We start from the raw sequence: 14132 nt of genomic DNA, 5'->3' as shown, positions 1-14132 counted from the left end.
TTAAAGACTAAGGTGATAAATATGAAATTGAAAAACTAAAAGCGAACTAAAACTGTCTCATTAGTGTTGTATGGTAGATACTATAGCTGTGAGAATAAGATGAAGAAACAGAAACACTATGAGGGGCAATTTTAAACAACTATGCAACCTACTTGAACACCAAGTTACATCAGTCCATAACTCCAAATCACAAATTTAGTCTTTTTTTAGCCATCTCTGTTGCAGCCTCAACTATATCCTTGGATCCATCAAATCTAGAGTTGGCAACAAGCCTCTGAACTGGGACTTTAGTCACATCATAACGCACTCCAATATCAGAAACAAACCGGCTAACACAATATATACCGCAACCCACAGCTGTCAGGCCAGTGAAGCTTGTAGTCAGGAAGCGAAGTGGTGGTGATGAAACAGTAGCAGAAGCAGCATCAAAAATCGATGCTGCCAGTCCACTCCGGCCAACACTGATGCTAGTAATGATGAGTAAACCTGTCTTACAATAATTTGCAAAGTCCTCACAGTTGTTCTTAGAGATGAGGTAGACACCAAAACCATTATGAAGTAGGAATTTGGCACGATGAAGGACATCATTGGGTGGATCAGAAGCAGCAAGGATACGGGTCCCTCCTTGAGCTTTGGCAATAATTAAAGCCGGTGATACAGAATACTGAAACATGTAGAGTTCACCACCAGAAAGGAAGCAATCAATGCAGGACCATATGACACCATCAAGCCTTGATTGATCCCCTCATCTTGGGCATGGATTATCCCTTGGGAGGGAGATGAGCTGAATAAAACGTGGTCTAACACTGTTCCCTGTGCCAATCTCCTGGCCTGACCCTGGCTGAACTGGATCACATTCCCATCACCTGCATATATCCCTGTTGCCCAGGGCAGGCATGTTAGCAAAACTGTGGTAATACTTTCCACACAATTGATATACTAAACTATAATTGATGAAATTCTAAGAATATTGAATAAGGAGAGAATTGAAAATGAATAGAAGTATAAAAAAAGGTGTTAAAAGAAACAATAGGAAAAGACACAGAGGCTATGTCTGTATGTGGTAATTATCCCCCAAGGTATATGAATACTTTGATTCTATCCTAAATTTAGAGGCTGTTTTTTTTTTTTTTTTTCAAGACGAACAAGAAAAAAAAAAAATTTCAAAGTTGAGGTATTGTTTGATATTGTTATTCAAAAGCACCTCTCTGCATAAAAAAACATACTAATTTTGAGGGTAAAATCGTCTTTAATCTCTTGCTTCTTGTAAACAATTCAACTAAGAGAATAAGGTAGAATTGGCCCAAAAAAAACAAGTGGAAGCTCCTGTACACCTCCTTGTGGATTTCCTGGTTCGCAACACTCCTAACTTGGTCCTAATACCCTAAAACTTTCACATCCTCAAGCATTATGCCATGGTTCTAACAGATCATGCACCCTTTTTTAGTCTTTTCAGTGAAAACTGCTATGCCTGAAAATGGCATACCCACAAGAGTGACAAGACATCCTCCTTTATAAGTCTATTAGCTCATCGGGCACAACCAAAATCATTTGGAATCCTAATATATATATATATATATATTTATATATTTTTCTATTCCAAAGTTATCTGTACCGACACCCAATCGCTCACCTGATATTACTTGAATTCAAAAAATTTCACTCACTTAACAATTGCATTGAGTCAAAATATATAGAACAGTTCTCAAGAAAGCAGGATAACAAATATATTATCAAAACACAAGGCACCTCTCATATTAGATTCTATAATTTAAGCAAAAGCTTGATGGTTTATTGGTAGTTTCAAGCCTCATAAAATTTCCTCTGTTACTCAACAAAGTCCTAAAAATTAGGTTTATAACCGAATCCAAGAAACTCCAAGTCCCAAAAGATATTCAGAGAGCACAAAAAACACCATTAGATATGAAATCTACAAATTCTTGACTATTTACCAAAGTACACAGATTGAATATTGAAAAGTCTAAAATATTGATATATATATATATATATACACACACACACACCTAAGAAGCACGGGCACGGATACGACACGACACGGACACGGCGACACGGCAAATCCAAAAAAATTAGGACACAGACACGACTAATAGTATATATATATATATGTATCAGCATTAATAATTTTAAAAAAAAAACACTGATATGTTTAGATTGGAATATATATATATATCACTGATATGTTAGTATATATATATATCAGCATCTTTAGGACACGGACACGGCGAATTGTGGCATCTTTAGGTTAGTATATATATATATCAGCATCTTTAGGGTAGTACAAAACAAAAAATAGAACATATCAGCATTAAAAATTAAAAAAAAAAAAATCCAGAAAAGTGTGTCCGAGCCGTGTCCGAGCTGTGACCATGCCGTGTCCAAAAATTAAAAAAAATTAAAAAATTCCAGACACGTTTTTTGCGTGTCCGACACGTGTCGGGGCGTGTCCGACGCGTGTCCGTGTCCGACACGTGTCGGACACGGATTCTTCGCCCATTTTGGAGTGTCCGTGCTTCCTAGACACACACACATAGATATATAAAGACAAGACACCCGCTTCAAGGTCAGATGTTGTAGGAAGAAGAAGAAGAAAGTAGAAGCACACTGTAGCTACTAATGGGACCAACTCTGCCAATCAGACTAGTTACAGCCATATGGCTAGTTACTGACATGATTTAGAAATAATGCATAGATACATATATATAGAGAGAGAGAGGGTCATATTAAGTAAATAAAGCCAAGGGTTGTCATACAAGAATAATCAGAAGTGCAAGTTTGCTTTAACATATCCTTCTACCTTACATTCACCACAAGAGCCTTTCTCTTCAATAATTAACCGTTTGATTAAACACATTCTTAAGATAAGGTCATGATGCAGACTTTCAGAGAAAGTTAAAATTTATTATTCTATGATCATCTTCCAAGTCCAGTCTTTGACAAATCACCACTCTTGACACTTATCTCATCTGTAAAAATGAGAGAGAGAAGAAAAAAAAAGTCTGCTAAGTTTCTCTGTCATTTTTTATTCAACTGATATTACAACCATAATAATAAACGTTTAACATATGCATGTAATAGAAACTTACATTGTAGACAATAATATTTTTTTGACTTGTTACCACTCTCAGTTAATGAAGCATCATTGATAAGAGGTACCAGACATGTATTGCTATTGAAGATCCAAATCAACAATTTGTTAGACAAAAACGTCTTACAATTTTAATATTTGATTAATTAAAAATAATGAAAGGCCAAACCCACAAAAGATGCTGGAAGCTAAAGTTTACCATTGATTGATTATGCATGGTTGTACCTTCCATAGGATAAACTTGTTTAGATAATTTCAGGCCTATTTTTTTCAAAAAAATAAAAAATTTACAAAAGAGAAAAATAAGCATAGTTTATGTTCCCCACATACCTCAGATGGGCTTTGGAGCAAAGTTGACTGAGAGACACTAACATCGGGATAATTTTCACTCAAGTGGACAGGTTTGATTTGCCTAGCATAAGAACATTTTATTCAAATGAGTACAACATATAGTTAGTATAAACATAATATATAAATGATTCAATTAAAACATGTCAAATTTCTTGAGTTTACAAAAGAGAAAAATAAGCATAGTTTGTGTTCCCCACAAGTACCTCAGATCGGCTTTGGAGCAAAGTTGACTGAGAGACACTAACATCGGGATAATTTTCACTCAAGTGATAGGTTTGATTTGCCTAGCATAAGAACATTTTATTCAAATGAGTACAACATATAGTTAGTATAAACATTATATATAAATGAATGAATTAAAACATGTCAAATTTCTTGAGTTACCACTTCACTAGTCATATCCAATGTAAATTGAATATTTGGAGGAATGCCAACTATATTAACAACTGGTTATGGGTATATTCACGAAGCTACATTCAACATGTAAATGGTTTATACTAAATATAAATATAATAAGATTACCAAAAAAACTTATATTTAATTAAAGAATGAAAGTACCATTTTTCTTTTCTGAAGTAAATCCTTTTGAGAGACCTAAAAACATAAGAAAGAAAAAAATAGTTTTTTAAAACAGAAATTGCAAGAAAAATAAAAACCAATAAAAGCATTCACACGATGGTACCTGTTTATTTCTTTTACTTGTTATTCGGTACACATTTGACTATTTTCTCTTTGATGGTGGAGGACCTTAGCAACCTCTTGCTTGAGTATCCTTGACAATTACCATCATGTTCTAGTGATGAGTTGAAATGATCTCAATGCAATTTGACACTTGCACATTTCAATTAGTTCAAAACAAGCTTCTCTTTTCCAGCATCTAAAATTTTTGACAACATCTCACACTTCTCAGTAGACTCCATCGCAACTTCTATTAGTTCCTTGAATTTTTCATGCAATCTGTTGTACCACTCAATTTGAGCACTAGTGGAAAGATCAAAATAAGAGCACCTTAAATAGGTGTATTTTCGCTTAATATCCTTTCTCCATCGATCTAGAATATATCGTGATGGGATATCATTCACACATTGATCACTGAGAACAGCAATTGCATGCCTACACAAAATTCCTTTAAACTCAAACAAACGACATATGCATTTCACTTCACACTCGACTTTATTATAGAGAACATTATAAATGTCCATCCTTCTAGAAGACCCATCTCCCACTGTCACATTTTCTCGTACTTGAAAAGTAACAATTTGCCCATCGACTTTAACAAAGCTAACATTACAATAACATAATCCCCGTAACTCGTCTTGAAACAATTTAAATATTTCAATACTATAAGCTTCTTGAAACTGTTTCTCGATATGAAAATTTGTTATCATCGGAATGTTTGAATTAAAAGACGTAAAATCAGCTAGATTTTCCTTCTCAACCATGCTTCTTAAGGCTTTATCATATTGCTCCACAAACTGTTTCAAACTCGTTTTTGAGTTAACATAACCATCAAAGAAGGAGTCCATACTTTCACCACGTCGAGTTGTGGACATTCCTGCCCAAAAAGTGTCTTTCACGAAGGTTGGAACCCAATGATATCGATCAACATACAAAGAATTCAACCATTCATTATGATGAAGGTTGTATGTCTCAATCATTTTGACCCAATTTTCTTCAAAATCAGTGCTGGTAATGGAGTCATATACAATACTTATCATGTTGTTACTTATTTCCTTATACTCTGCAAACCCACCTAACTTCACATGAATCTTTTTCATTATGTTCCATAAGCAAAGTCGATGGCGAGCTTCAGGAAACACCTTTGTGACTGCTCCTTGAATGGCCATGCATTGGTCAGTGATAAAGGCATTTGGTGAACGCCCTCTCATACATTCTAACCACGACCTAAACAGCCAAACATAAGTCTCTGTATCCTCATTAGATAACAAGCCACAACCAAACAACAGTAGTTGTCGATGATGATTTACTCCGACAAATGGAGCAAAAGGCATGTCATATCTATTTGTGAGGTACTTGGTGTCAAATGTGACGACGTCTCCGAATGACTCATACATTGCCCTGGATCTAGCATCAGCCCAAAATACATTCTTTATACGGTTTTCATCATCAAATTCCATTTTATAGAAAAAATTTGAATTCTTGTTTTGCATTCGAACAAAATATTCATGAATAGCTTCAGCATCTCCTACCCCAAGCCTTAACTTGCTTGCTTTTTCATTACAATTTCTACTTTCTTTCTCACTAAAGGTCAAATTTTCACAACTTCCAGGTTCAGCAACAGAAGAGTTGAAGGCCTTGCTTAATGAAATGTCAGCTAGGTCATTCAGTTCAAGTCTTCTTTTTGCGTGATGACATAGTTCCTGATTACATGTTGGCCTTAGCGCATGGTTATGGTCAAACTTAACATAGCCCACAGTGTATCGACCATCATCATCAACTATCATATTGATTTTGGCTTTACAATCAGTTTTTGATGATGCCTTTGGTTTGATAGAATTACTTGAAGCGCCTTTTACCCTTCCAGATTTAGCACATGAAAACGTTACATACTTCAATCTTTTGTTTTCATCAAACTTTCTACTTTTCCTTATAACACCAAAGCCCTCACACTCACCATAGTTCTTGTAATAATCAAAAGCTTCATTATCCGAGTTAAAAACCATACCAGTTTTAGGTGCTTGAAATTTTTCATACCCATTTGATGTTCCTTCAAGACCTTGTTCATTCATGTTCTCAAAAATAGCCTTTCGTTTATCTGATCCCGCATTTATCTCCATAACACCATCTATTTCCCAGAGAAAAATTATCAATATAAAAAAAAAAAAATTACTAGGCATTACATTCAAGTATATCATTTCTAGTAGACTGAATTACACTTATGTTTAAAATTTCATAATTAACAAATAGAAGATGCTTTCGATAGTGAGTAATCATAAAAGTGTTTAATACTGCAAAAAATAATAAACTGCTAAGATAAAAATATGGTTAAAAAAAATCTTATCATCCAGTTTTCTTACCATATATGAAAATTCATCTTTGAAAAATAATCTAACATTTCAGTTAATACAATGCTACTATACAACAAACTCATTTCAACACCAATTTCTAATTACTTGTGCACATTTTACAGTCCAATAGAAGCTATTCCTTAATCTAGTCATATTGAAACTAAAAAGTATCAAATAGAGAGAAGAGAATAATTGAGAGATATGAGATAATGTTTCAAGGGTTCTTACCAAATTTCAAAAGCGGGTGAGTGAGATTGCAAATAGCGGCGAGACTGAGAGATAGAGAGAGATAGCTGGAGTCTTCGTCTTCCAGAGAGAGATAAAGTGTTAGTGCAATCGTGCACTAGGTGAGACAGAGAGAAAGAACGAAGGAGTGACGGAAAGCGCGATTGAGAAATGTAGATGGAGAAGCTTCAAGTCGCTCTCTTCGCAGTAATTGTGCCCTCTAGGGTTTTTGTTTTTTCGGAATTTCGGCGTAATTATTTTAATATAAGTAATATTCACATGGGTTCGGTCTAAGTGTGGGGCTCCAATTTGGGAAGCCCAAATTCAAACCATTCTTTAAAAACAAAAACAATACTAGACAAAAGATTGCTTTAGAGCAGGCCCAAGCCCAAACATAAATGGACCGTTAACTTAACGATCATTCCGGTGATCAAAGCCACGGTCTCTGTTCAAAGACACTGTTCGATGGTTAAGTTGGTAAAGTGTAAGGGAGGATAGTCGGGTCATTTCACAGTAAAAGCAAAAGTATCAAAATCTCATGCACAGTGTTTTTTTCCATATCTTTGTAATTTTATTTTATTTTATTTTATTTTATTATTATTTTTTTTTTTTAAGGAGATTCGATCTTTCCATTTTGCTGAAATGTATTGACTTTGACTCATGAAGAAGACCCAAAACACCATGTTAATTTAATTTTTTTCTGGTTAAATTTAATTAACTTTACTAATTAGTGATATTATTCTGCATCCACAATTATCTCAACATATTTAATTGGGCTAACTCTACATATTTAATTGGGCATTGCAAAAAGATACAGAGTCGCTATTGGTTGTGTTAGTATTGTAACAGTTGCCTCATGTCTGATGGTTTTGTCGCAACAAATATAATTTTTTAATAATAAAAGAATAATGCTTTTAACAAGAGAATTTGAATTAAATCGATTGATTATATCTATTAGATGGGAGCAGAATTTCATTCGAACTCTCCAACCTTAATAGTGTTGTTCAAAGTAAAAATGAAAAAAGAATGGGTACTTGAATGACTTTGCAATTATGAACCACCATAAATAATGTTGGCAAACACAAATGGGGTATGCGTAGAAGAGTCAGAGAAAGGGATGTTAGTTTAATTACTTGGCTACACACCCGGCACTTGAATTTATTTATCCCGGTGTTGTTAGTTGAACTTCACCATCACGTATAAATAATTTGTATAATATCTTAATCTTATCTTATCTTAATTCCATCCCCATGTTATTAGTTGAACTTCGCTATCACATATATATATTCCATCCCCGTGTTATTAGTTGAACTTCGCTATCACATATATATAGTTTGTTGGGCATGTTTATCTATTACACACACATATCCACCAACTATGTGTGTATTATATCTTCTTCTTATCTTATCTTATCTTATCTTAATGTCATCTCGGTGTTATCAGTTGAACTTCGCTATCACTTATATATAGTTTGTTCTAGGGCTGATCACGGATCGGTTCGGTTTTGGATAGAATTCAAAACAATCTAGTTCTCACGGATTGACTAAATCTGAAACCGAATCGATTCGTAAAGACTCTCAATTTGAACCAAACCGATCCGTGAAGTAAGGGATTGGATTGGTTCGGTTCCACATATTAGGATTTCTCAAACAAAACTACCATGTTAACAAAGAACAAAACATAGAAATTGTTTATACACACCAATTCAAACATGCAACAGATGTAAATCAGATCTAAGCATTTAACTACAAAAGCCAAATGACATAGATATATATACAAACGTTTTCAAAGACTTTACCACGACTGAATTTCCCAATTTATTCTTCTATATATAGATATAGATATATATAACAAAGATGGGTTTTCTTTAACTCTCTGATTGACCTACTATGAACGGCAATTTCACTCAGATCTGATCCACTGTTATCATAATTTGAATACAAGAAAATAAAGAAGGCATCAATGGATGACTTTGGAACGTTAGCCAGAGACTACGGGTTCAGACCCAAGGCAAATCGGCCCCTATGGCTTCATCCAAAGCTAACACGGCCGTCGGATCGGGCGGTGGAGATCGCCGAGCTCGGGTATCGTCGTCGTTCAGTATCACCGATCACAATCGAGACGGTTTGTTATTCACTGATGTCTTCGATCATTGGCCCTCCCAAATACAATACTGAGCTGAAATTTTGAAGAGAGAGAAAGTAGAGAGAGATTGGGCCTAGGAAGGGATGAGTGATGGAGAGAGAAAGTAGGGAGAGATTGTGTACCTTACGATGAGTGATGGAGATTTGCAAGATTTCAAATCTTATGGTTTCTTCTGGAGATGAGGAACTGAGGAAGAGAGTCGAGAAACAGAATTAGACGCGGCACAATCAGATGTTAAATTAGAAAACTAGCTGAATTTTAAAAACAAATAATGAATAAAAAATAAATAAATAGAAATAATATATTGCAGTATACATATAATTATATATATATATATATATATATATATTATATAATATAATATAATTCACGGATCAGATCGGATCGGTTCGGTTTTTTTAGGGTTCAATCCGTTAACCGAACCGTTCATTACGAATTACTGATTTTTAAAACCATCGCCGAACCATTAGATCAAAAACTGAACCGAACCGCACCGCACGGATCGGATTGGTTCGGATCGATTTGACGGATTAACGGATTATTTGAACACTCCTAATTTGCTCAGCATGTTTATGTATTAAACACACATATTCACCAACTATGTGTGTATTATATCTTAATCTTATCTTATTTTAATTTTATCTTTCTTAACTATTCTAAAAGTGTAAGGCATATTGTGAATTTCTTAATATTTTTACTTTTTTTTAAAATAAAAAACTCTATTTATTTGTTTTAAATACAAGAAGTTAATGACCGAACTTTTGTTATTATGGTCCAATATTTATACTTTACACCTTTTGGTATTGCCCAAAGGATAAGAAGTTAATAACCCATTTATTGTCTTATTATAATTATTATATTATATTCTCAAGTAAGATTTTCAATCTAAGTTATATAAAGCGGGAACAAGAACATGAACGAGAGCGAATTTAAATTTGAGCCAGAGTGCGTGCGGAGCGTAAGAGTGAAAGCATGCCCGGAGCGTAAGAGCGACACCAGAAAGATTGTGTGACTTAATAGTCTCAATAACATACATATGTTTGTGTTTTTATATATCCCCAATCTATAATTTTTAATGACCATTATTTTTGATTTGTCTTTAATTTTTCATCTCGTGATTGAATACATTGATACATAGTAGGTCTTTTTAGAATTCATGAATTGATTGGTATTTTTCTTTTATTAGAAATTTTTTGTCACCTGATTCAAGTTTCCACCTTACGAACCATTGAAATCATCTAGAGTTCACCCTCCACCCTCCAAAAATCCCTCTCTATTAATCGTTAAGAGTACATCTGTAGAAATATATACATATGTGTATTTATATATATATATATAATCTCTATATCATTTTTAATAACTAACATATATATTTGCTTTCTCTTGAATTCTTTGTTTCATGTTGAATACAATAATACATATTTGATTGTGGCTGGAGGGAGATTTTCTTACTTGCTTGTTGGGTTTGGAAATTCAGCAATATTAGATATATTTTCGAATTGTTATAATGTAACTGTCCGTGAATTAATAAATGAATGATTTTTCTCTTTTTTCAATGTTTATATTGTGTTTTAATTCTGTAATTATATTGATTGATTTTTTTTTTTTTTTAATACCAATTGTATTAGTTTTTCGCCACACACACAAGGTTGGAGTATTCCTATTGATTATTTATCTTTTTAATTTATTAGTTCATTTGTTTATTTCTATTTTATATTTCAGATTCAGACTACTTGATTTATTGATTTTCTTTACATGGCTAAAGTTTTGATGATTGAGATGAACAATGGCTAAAATTTTGACAATAGAGAGATCAACAAAAATTAGAGAAAAAGACCATAATCAGTAAACCTACTAATTTGTTATAAATTTATTTTCTTTCTTTAAATTTATTTTCTAATTAGAATTTGTTTGCCCTTCTTCACCCGCTTTATGTATGCATCATTAGATAAACTTGGCCTTGCATTGTTATTTTAAGTGTACGTGTAACTAATTTTAATTAAGGTTATAAATTTTGTTTACCTTTCGATTACCTACAATTACAGATTTATAATATGTGTCAAAAACACTCTTGATATGTTGTTTTAAAACTAAAATTCAACATTTTTCACATCTCATCAGTATGTGTTTATTGAGGTTGGAGTACCATTCCTCTTTATGCATGCATCATTAAGTAAATGAATAATCACATGCATGAATATTTAAGTGTATATGGAAAGACATAATTCTAAATTTAAAAATTCATGCATATAAGTATTATGTATTTTAAAACTAATATGTTTCGTAAAATTCAAATTCAATTCTCTTCACATCCGTATATTATTACTTATTATTTTTAATGATAAAAAATTATTTGTATAGTGTTTCATTTACATGCATATTTTTTAAAATAATAACGTAAACTTAAACAATATATAAAGATTGCTTTTAATATATATTATATAGGTAATCGAAAGATAAACAAAACTTGTAACGCCCTACCCTAGAATGGAGAACTTATAAATGGAGAACATACATATGAAATTAAACATTTGTTACATATGAACATACATATAAAGATAAACAAAACTTATAAAGCCCCTTCTAGTTTACTGTTTTTTTTTTTTTTTTTTTTTTTTTTTTTTTTTTTTTTTGTTATCTTTATAAATAAATTGATAAAATTTATAAATTTTATATAATGTAAATAATGATTTATATATATATATAGTAAATAATGATTTATATATACATGAACACAATAAAGTGCATATATCTATAACACATATATACATCACAATATATATATATATATATATATATATATATATATATACATATAAACAAAAATTAAAAAATATAAAATATAAAGGATGGGGCAGATATTTTTCAAAACCGTACTCGTCCCTAACATGCGCTAGATTTAAAATTTATATTCTAGGATACATAAACAATTTCATAACCAGGAACCGTAAAAATTGTCATCCCTTCCTTACTGACAATAAAAATTTTATAGATAACAAACCAACCTTACTGACAATAAAAATTTTATAGAATAACAAACCAACCAATTTGTAAAGACCTTTTGCAAGAATCAACTTACAAGTTGGTTAATTAATTATTCATATACACACTATCACACATTTTACCAATTAATCCATGTAAAAAGACACTAAAAACCATAATACTGGTTTGAACACTCTTTACATTTTACTCGTTTGTAAAGAACCCATACCCCTTGCAATCTCTCTCAACACAAACTTCTTGATCTTCCCGGTGGCTGTCTTGGGAAGCTCCTCCATGAACACCACAGACTTTGGAACCATGTAACGAGGCAATCGAGCTCTACAGAACTCTATTATCTCTCTCTCCTCCGTCTTCTTCTCTCTCATCCCCACCTTCAAGCTTACAAAAGCACAAGGTGTCTCGCCCCAGAACTCGTCCGGCCGAGCCACCACCGCCGCCTCATTCACCATAGCATTCGAGTAGAGTACTGATTCCACCTCCACGCTGCTCACATTCTCGCCGCCGGTTATGATTACGTCCTTGGATCGATCTTTGATCTCTAAATACCCATCTGGGTGCATCACTGCAACATCTCCTGTGTAGAGCCACCCATTTTCTCTCATGCATTTGGAGGTCCCTTCTGGGTCTTTCAGATAACCCAGCATGACACACCCTCCTCTGAGCACGATCTCACCCTGAGTCAACCCGTCTCGCTTCACACTCACTCCTGACTCGGGGTCCACCACGTCCGCCTCCGTCATCCCTACCGTCCTCACCCCCTGTCTAGCCTTCATCCTCGCCCTCTCCCTTGCCGCAAGCCGATTCCAGCTCGGCTTCCACGCGCACGACACCACCACCCCAGCCACCTCCGTCAAACCATACCCATGACTCACCACAAAACCCAGTGACTCGGTCCTGAGGAGCACCGCCGCTGGCGGCGGCGCTCCACCGGTCAGGAAATGAACTGGGTTTTCTAAATGCTCCGCGGAAGGAGTGTTTGCCAGCATGTTGAGCACCACCGGCGCACCGCACATGTGTGTGACCCGGTGTCGCCGGATTCCGTCGTAGACGACGGCGGCGTCGAATTTGCGGAGACAAATGTTGGTCCCGCCAACAGCGGCCATTCCCCACGAAAAGCTCCACCCATTGGAGTGGAACATGGGTAGGGTCCACAAGTACACGGGGTGTCTCGGTACGGACCAGTCGATCAGAGAATCAACGGTGATGATGAAGATCGCACGGTGAGAATGCACCACCCCTTTAGGAGAAGAGGACGTCCCAGACGTGTAGTTCAGAGTCATTGGGTCCCACTCACTCTCCGGACGGGCCCACTTGAACCCAGGATCACCACTCTCCACTAAACCTTCGTAACTACCATAAACCGAATCAACGGTGGTGATCGATGGTGCAACATCAGCGTCTGCAATACGAATGAGTATCGGAGGTTTGATGTTTGGCGGGAACAAGGAAATGGCTTCGTTGACTATAGAGAGAAAGAGAGAGTCAACGAAGACGAGCTTTGATTCGCTGTGACGGAGGAGTATGGAGATGGTGCGGGCGTCAAGACGGGTGTTGATGTTGTTGAGTACTGCACCGGTCATAGGGACGGCGAATTGGAGCTCGTACATGGCGGGAATATTGGGGACCACCACGGAGACCACGTGGCCTCTCTTGATGCCGAGTGATGCAATGGACGAAGCCAGTCGTAGGCATCTACAGTAGGTTTGCGACCACGTGTACGTGGTGGTGTTGTACACCAAAGATGGACACTCGCCGTACACTATCGCAGCTCTTTCCAGGAAAGTTAAAGGGGTTAGAGGACAAGAATTTGGAGGGCTTGGCTTTAGCGTATCCATTAGGTGGTGTTCTACAGATCTCTCTCTTCTATGTTTCTCTCTCTATATATTTATATATATGTGTATGTATAGGTGTGTCGGTTGTGTAATGAAGAGAACAGCTATGGGCGGTGCAGTGGTGTTTCCATTTGAGTTTCTTTCACCCTGTCTGGTTGAAAGCAATGTGACAGAAGTTAATGCAGCATGTGTGTGTGTACTTCTATGGTTGGGCCCAGAAAAAGTGAGAAAAAATGGTGCCAAAAGGACATCGGAGGCCGGAGGGAAGTGTTACTTCAGGCGTAAAAGAGCTTTCAACTTCACCCAAAATTAAATAAATTCACCACCTCCACAACAATCAACTACTTGGTACTTCCAAGTAACTCTGAATCAACACCATATTCCATTTTATAATTGATTAGTACTGATGCCCTCCAAACTAGGAGAAGTGCTTGCCAACAA

General features: G+C 35.3%; 3 protein-coding genes across 4 annotated transcripts; all 3 read right to left on the bottom strand.

Moving 5' to 3' along the window:
• LOC132282131 (protein LEAD-SENSITIVE 1-like) lies at positions 1-3704 on the bottom strand. Its single transcript, XM_059783754.1, is given in 4 exon segments — positions 1-768; positions 771-939; positions 3437-3518; positions 3661-3704. Coding segments are annotated over 4 exon segments (876 nt in total). The 3' UTR covers positions 1-187.
• Positions 1-6967, bottom strand: LOC132282779 (protein FAR1-RELATED SEQUENCE 6-like). 2 transcript variants are annotated; one of them, XM_059784565.1, is made up of 6 exons: positions 6715-6967; positions 4140-6263; positions 4016-4051; positions 3661-3741; positions 3437-3518; positions 1-878 (listed from the first exon to the last, which is right to left on the bottom strand). In XM_059784565.1, exon 2 carries the CDS (start codon positions 6253-6255, stop codon positions 4303-4305), a length of 1953 nt encoding a protein of 650 aa, XP_059640548.1. In that variant the 5' UTR covers positions 6256-6263; positions 6715-6967; the 3' UTR covers positions 1-878; positions 3437-3518; positions 3661-3741; positions 4016-4051; positions 4140-4302. The 2 variants fall into 2 exon arrangements, with proteins under 2 accessions (XP_059640548.1, XP_059640549.1); XM_059784566.1 differs by lacking the exon at positions 4016-4051.
• A 4837-nt stretch (positions 6968-11804) lies between these two features.
• LOC132286531 (2-methylpropanoate--CoA ligase CCL4-like) lies at positions 11805-14049 on the bottom strand. The gene has a single exon (XM_059788882.1). The coding sequence runs from the start codon at positions 13692-13694 to the stop codon at positions 12036-12038; it is 1659 nt and encodes a 552-aa protein (XP_059644865.1). The 5' UTR covers positions 13695-14049; the 3' UTR covers positions 11805-12035.
• Between the last annotated feature and the right edge of the window lie 83 nt (positions 14050-14132).

Source organism: Cornus florida, unplaced genomic scaffold (genome assembly GCF_030987335.1).
Source record: "Cornus florida cultivar Cherokee Brave unplaced genomic scaffold, ASM3098733v1 CherokeeBrave_3.0.0_Hap2_Chr11, whole genome shotgun sequence".
NCBI classification, from domain to species: domain Eukaryota; kingdom Viridiplantae; phylum Streptophyta; class Magnoliopsida; order Cornales; family Cornaceae; genus Cornus; species Cornus florida.
The sequence above is the reverse complement of the archived record's forward strand: the minus strand, read 5'-3'. Positions and strand labels throughout refer to the sequence as shown.